A 6,000-nucleotide genomic window follows, 5' to 3' on the forward strand; every position below is an offset into this window, starting at 1 on the left:
AAGGGAAGGTTAAAAAAAACACACACACAAAGCAACATTCATTCGACCTCCCCAGCCTATTGTCTAATAACTGATAACTTGAGATTTCAACTTCTTTTGTCACAAAATTTGGAAAGCGTTAGATTGAAGAAGGCTGTGGGTATGTGGCATGATGCTTACACTTGCTTCGTTAGGGGATGCACATACTCATTCAGAGATGTTTCCATTCAGGAAATTCAAGGTCACAACTAAACTGGAAAGAATTAACTGGCAGAAAGGTATCACTTGTGCAGACAGCTTAAATAAATGAAAATTTTTAAGCGTGAAGTTCAAACCCAAATCTTGACACAGTATCCATTTTAGAATTTCAGTTTAAACAAATTTCGCCATCTCAGCCTCCTGAATCCCTGACCGCGGCATCACCAATTTTCAGAATTTTCTTTGCTGGGGACAAAATATGATCAATTTTTAAAAAAGCAACCAACAACATTTCTAAGCATGAAATTTAACCCTGAATCTTGACACAGTATCCGTTTTAGCATTTTGGATGAAAACTTTTTGGCCTCTTGGCGTCCTGCATCCCTGATCCCGGCATCATGAATCATTCATATTTTCGTTGTTCAAATATTTTCTGATTTTTCATTGCTAGGGATCAAATATTGTCGATTTTTAAAAAAAGCAACCAACACCATATTTAAGCATGAAATTCAACCTCAAATCCTGATGTGGGAAAAAGAGTATTGTTTTTGCAGAAACTGCAGAAGACATGCTAGCCTGTGAAGAAATACATTGTATATATTTTAATCTCATGAGCCTAGCTTGAAGCTTGAGAATTGCATTTAGGAAGGTCTCTGCTATGCTGAAAACCAGTCTTAACCAGAATTTACTGATATGATAGTAACTTTAGAGACAACCCCTAGGAACTAACAATCATAAAAGGTAATTTGTAAATAAGGGCGGGAGGGGGGGTAGAATTAGGGGTTGGGGTTAGGGTTAGGGGAGATGTAATCAGGGGCAGAGATAATGTATTCACTATAGGAGCTTTGGATAGGTTGTGATGACATGATTACAGTATGATTACTAAGCCAATGAAGAAGAGGTGGGAGGTAAATTTGTAAATTTGCAATGGGGAATATAAAGAATGAATATTGAAGATTTTGAGTGTGCCCACTGTGTGCTTGCATGCACAAAGAGCACCCTCTTTGCAAAGTATAGTACAAATAAATTATCATTGTTTTCTCTTGGAAGTTTTGGCTGGTGGTTATTTATTTCAGCTAGACAATGAATCCCACAACTTGGGGGCTCTCCCGGGATTCTCCAGAAAGCTGCAGAAGTCACTGAGCAAGCACCAACTGAGAAGACATGTCCCACTGAATTCAATGGTCCTATGTTGTGAATCATTGGTGAGTCCTGTGTGCCTCTGGAATCCAGAACGGAGGTTAAGAGAAAGAAATCATAAGGGAAAAGTGCTGGGGGAATTATACAGTGGGCACCGAAGCGCTGCAACCAAGCAATTTTGTGCACAGACCAAGGTAAGAAAATTTGGACTTAAGCATTGCCTTGGCGGTTGGGATATATAGCTCTGTGTGTTGGGGCCAGGTTGATGGGTAGTGTGGCGTGCTTGGAGCACAAGTTGGTGTGAAGTCCATGAAGGGGGTGGAACAGGTGGTTTGGTTAAACTTTGAAGAGATTGTGATCCTAGCATGGGAAACAGGGTGGGTAAGAAGTGCCATGGAGGGGAGGTGGGATCTCCTCTGAACATTCTGCCAGATAGTCCATGGGGCACAATGTTGTAAAACCAGGACTAAGAGTAAAGAAAGAGTGATTCAATATTGTTATTTTGAGTGGCTAAGAAATCCTGTTAAAAGCACTAGTGTATTTTGCCCAAAATATGGAAGTTTTGAGGATTGGCTACGTCAAGCATTAAACATATATGTTAACAATAGAAGTTATATGCCTGTTGGATCCCAGCCAGTATATTTTATAGTTAAAGAAAAGAAGGAGGAGGGGATTGTATGAAAGCCCAGTGAGACCCCTTGGACAGTCTATGTCATGTCCAGGGAGCCCCAGTGGACAGACCTAATAGAAAAATAAGGGAATGTTTTGGAAGATAGGAAGTTTGAAGAGAATTTTATTAAATGGGTAAGACTGGTGTACACAACATAGAAAGCACAAATAATTGTTAACGGAGAGTTAACAAATCTTGTGGGATATAAAAAGGAACAAGACAGGTCTGTCCATTATCTCCTCTCATTTTGTTTTTTTTTAGTCCTTGAAATATTGAATAAATATATAAGACAAAATGAGAAAATTGTGGGAATAAAGATTAAAAGAGAAATTTTTGGTTAAGAGCATTTGATTTGATACTGGTTTTAGAGGACCTTTTAAAGGGAATTGTAACATTGATAGGAAAAATAAAATAATTTGCTACATTAGCAAGTTTTAAGATTAACAAACAGAAGACAGATCCATTACCAAAACATTCTGTCTATATTAGCAATGTGTGGCTGCAGTCAAAACTAAAGTGGATATATGCTGAATAAAAACAGCTTTTATTTTTAGAAGTTGACTGCCTTCTCTCGGGGTATCTAGGTTAAAATTTAACTCCAATGACTTGTTTTCAGCATGCTTACAAAGGCATGGTAGAACAATCTATGTATGAGACACAGAGATCAGTAAGTTAAGACAAACTAGAAAAATTGAGGTGGGGTAGGGATAGCATTGCCAGGCCTAACATTACCATTTCTTCCCCCAAATTTGTGCACTTAGATATTGCAATAGCAGGAAGGCGGTAAGCTGAATTTACTCAGTGTCTCTGTTCTACAGTAAACAGGACAACTGCTTTCTGTGCAGCCCCAATGCTGGTATGACCAATGAGGACAGCTCCTTGATGAGGAATTGCTGACGTCTCACAGAGCAGCTGGAAGAGCACAGGCCAAGGAGGAACATGGGATTGGATCTGCACTGTTTGTCAGAGGCTATTTTGGATCGTATGTTCTCAGCACTTTGTTCGCCCTGAGCCCAGGTTCATCAGGAGAAGGAATATAGCCACAACGTAGCCATTACTATGGGAAAGTGGCAGAAAATGACAAAAGAGGTATAGCTGTAGTTTTTATGTGTATGTGATTGTGGAAAGGGAGGGAAGAGAGATTTTCAGTGTTTGTTTAGTGTGGATGTACTTTAGAGTCATTAAAAAAATGATTTGGGAGTTTCCAGAATGGAAAGAGGAGAGGTACAATGTGTTTTGCTCTAGAACAGTGGTTCTCAACCTGTGGGTCGGGACCCCATTTGGGGTCGATCGACCATTTCACGGGGGTCGCCAAGCAAGGCTGTCCGCCATTTTTTTTGTCTGCCATTTTTTTTGTCCGCCATTTTTTTCCCCCTTTTCCGGCGGGTGCCTTACCTCCCTTGGGCTGGGCCAGCTGGTGGTCGGCCTGCTCCGTCTCTGCCGCTTGCCAGCTACGCCTCGGCCGGTGCAGGGGGCGGAACCACGCATGCGCAGTGCTCCCAGGCAGGGAAAGTCCTCGACTTACGACCAGTTGGGTAGTCCTCGACTTACGATTGGTTGGGTAGTCCTCGACTTACGACCGGTTTAGTCCTCGACTTACGACCGGTTGGGGTCGCAGCATTAAAAAGGTTGAGAACCACTGCTCTAGAACAAGGGATAAGAAATGACTTAATCTGAGATTTATTTATGCGCTTGAAAGTTTAGTTCCCTCACTCCCCGAGGAACTCCCTGAGACAGCTCCTGGGCCCTGCTGCAAAAATCATACCCAGCACAAAATTGAAGCCCAAAAGGTTTAACCAGCAACCTTTGTGTCAAGAATATCACAGTCTGCAATGCAACTGCCTTTGCAGCGTAAAGAGCTCCTATGGTTGCTTTTCAGAGCTTCTCAGGTCCATGCCTCCTCCTCCTCCTCCTCCTCCTCCTCCTCCTCCTCCTCCCTCCTCCTCCTCCGAGCTTTTCTGCAACATACTGCCATTTTCATACTCAGGTTCAGAGAAGAGGCCAGGATGATAGAAAGGAGATTTATTCAGCCAAGTATTTAGATCAGGGGTAGTCAACCTTGGCTCTTTTATGACTCGTGGACTTCAACTCCCAGAATTCCTGGCTCAGGAATTCTGGGAATTGAAGTCCACGAGTCATAAAAGAGCCAAGGTTGACTACCCCTGATTTAGATCAATGTTATTGGTCTTAAGACTAAGAGAATTCTGGGGAATAAATTCTACGTGACTAGAAGGGTGCAAGTTTCTCTGATGTATGGAAGCAGTCACAGATTGTTAAATCTAAGGTTAACTAAATTAATCCTAGAAAATAAATCAAAAAAGGCATTTTGTGCATGCAGATGGGACTACAGGTGCAGCAATTCATATAGGCAGCCACTCGCCTCTCTCTCCCAGGTAGCATCATTTGAGGTTAGCATCATTTCAAACCACAAGTATTTCTGAAACTATCCAGATTGTGTACTGATGCTATTGCATTTGTACAAGTTATCCTGGTGTTTTTTTTCTACACAGGAGTTGGAGACTGAGTACTCCCCTAGTAGATGGTCTCCAAGGCTGGATAAGGATGCTGTGATTGAGGCACACATGAAAGCAGTGACTGAAGGTATGGGCTATCCAAGAGCCAAAATAATGGGGTGAGCAGACAGACTGCCTTCCTATAGACCTCCCAGTTCCTGTGGATTGCCAAAATATACTATGTCCTATGAGTCTGCTTCAGTAAAACAGGCAACATGCATGCTTTTATGAACACAGGATTACATTGTGATGATTGGTTATATCGTGGCAGGTGTACTCTTGTTTGTAAATTAATTCTCATCAAATTTGCATGAAGCTGCAAACATAGGAATATTGCTTGTTCACAAGACAAAGAAATACAATAAATAAGGCAAAGAAAGCTGAAAACACAACAGATGGCAACAAGCTCCCCAAAGCCCTCCTGAACAGCTCAGCCTTCAGCTTTTCCCAGAAGGTGGAAAATATTGAAATAAATTGGTGGGTATGGCATTTCTAATGAGTCGGCCATACAAATTTATGGACTCTGCTGTGAAAAGAAAAATATACCAGGGAAGAGCTGGGCAATACTGAAAAAAAAATGAAGAGACCTCCTTCCTTTGAAGCTATGTCAAGGTAAAAAGCCACTGATTTTCCAGGAAGCAGCTGTGATGATAGGTTGTCCTCGACCTATGACCTCAATTGAGCCCAAATTTATCTTGTTAAGCAAGAGAGTTGTTAAGTGAGTTTTACCCCATTTTAGCACTTTGCACTAAATGTCATGGTTCCGACAGATGAAACTCTTCAAAAAGAACTTCGAGGTATTGTTTACCTTAAAGAATCTTTTATTCGAGAAACAAAGTATCGGCACTACATAGTCGAAACCAAAAACTAAATTCCCCTCCCCTGGATACAAAGTATCAAAGCACAATTCCCTCCTCCAATAAACAGCCATAAACCACATTCCCCAATTAGCTTGAAGCGCAGGCTTTCTCCCCAGCTCTCTAGCCCGCCAAAACTCTATCAACTCTGGGCCCAATGACCTTGGATTCTCACGGCTGAGTTATTATTGTTATGACTAGCTGGACTCTCATCCACATTCCCCCTCCCAGCATCAACTAGCTCTAGAAGCAATAGAGAAAAATAGCTGCATTTCCATTTGTTGTCAAAGCAAGAACATCCGATGTTAGCAGCGTTGACACTAGCACTTAGACTTATATACCACTTCACAACCCTCTCTAAATGGTTTCAGAGTCAGCATATTGCCGCCAACAATCTGGGTCCTCATTTTATGATCTTTCTTGCCACAATTAAGTCACTGCAGTTGTTTATTTATTTATTTATTTATTATTTCAATTTATATCCCGCCCTTCTCCCGAAGGACTCAGGGCGGCTCACAACATTATTAAAACAAAGAAAGACCCACACACCCCACCGAATAAAACCAAATTAAAACCAAAATTTTTATGTTGTGATAATTAAAATTTCTAAAAAACCCAGTTTAAAAATCCTCCCTAGGCCAGG

At 41.4% G+C, this 6,000-nt stretch overlaps 1 protein-coding gene across 1 annotated transcript in view; it reads left to right on the plus strand.

Moving 5' to 3' along the window:
- Positions 1-3,015: 3,015 nt before the first annotated feature.
- Positions 3,016-6,000, plus strand: part of LOC107294890 (kynurenine formamidase-like) — a 5,597-nt gene continuing 2,612 nt past the window's right edge. The window contains exons 1-2 of the mRNA XM_029285730.1: positions 3,016-3,076; positions 4,498-4,588. Of these exons, the coding sequence (XP_029141563.1) occupies positions 3,047-3,076; positions 4,498-4,588 (121 nt within the window). The 5' untranslated portion in view covers positions 3,016-3,046. The remainder of the gene's footprint in view (positions 3,077-4,497; positions 4,589-6,000) is intronic.

The sequence above is a fragment of the Protobothrops mucrosquamatus genome, unplaced genomic scaffold, assembly GCF_001527695.2.
Source record: "Protobothrops mucrosquamatus isolate PMUCROS unplaced genomic scaffold, P.Mucros_1.0 scaffold2142, whole genome shotgun sequence".
Lineage (NCBI taxonomy): Eukaryota > Metazoa > Chordata > Lepidosauria > Squamata > Viperidae > Protobothrops > Protobothrops mucrosquamatus.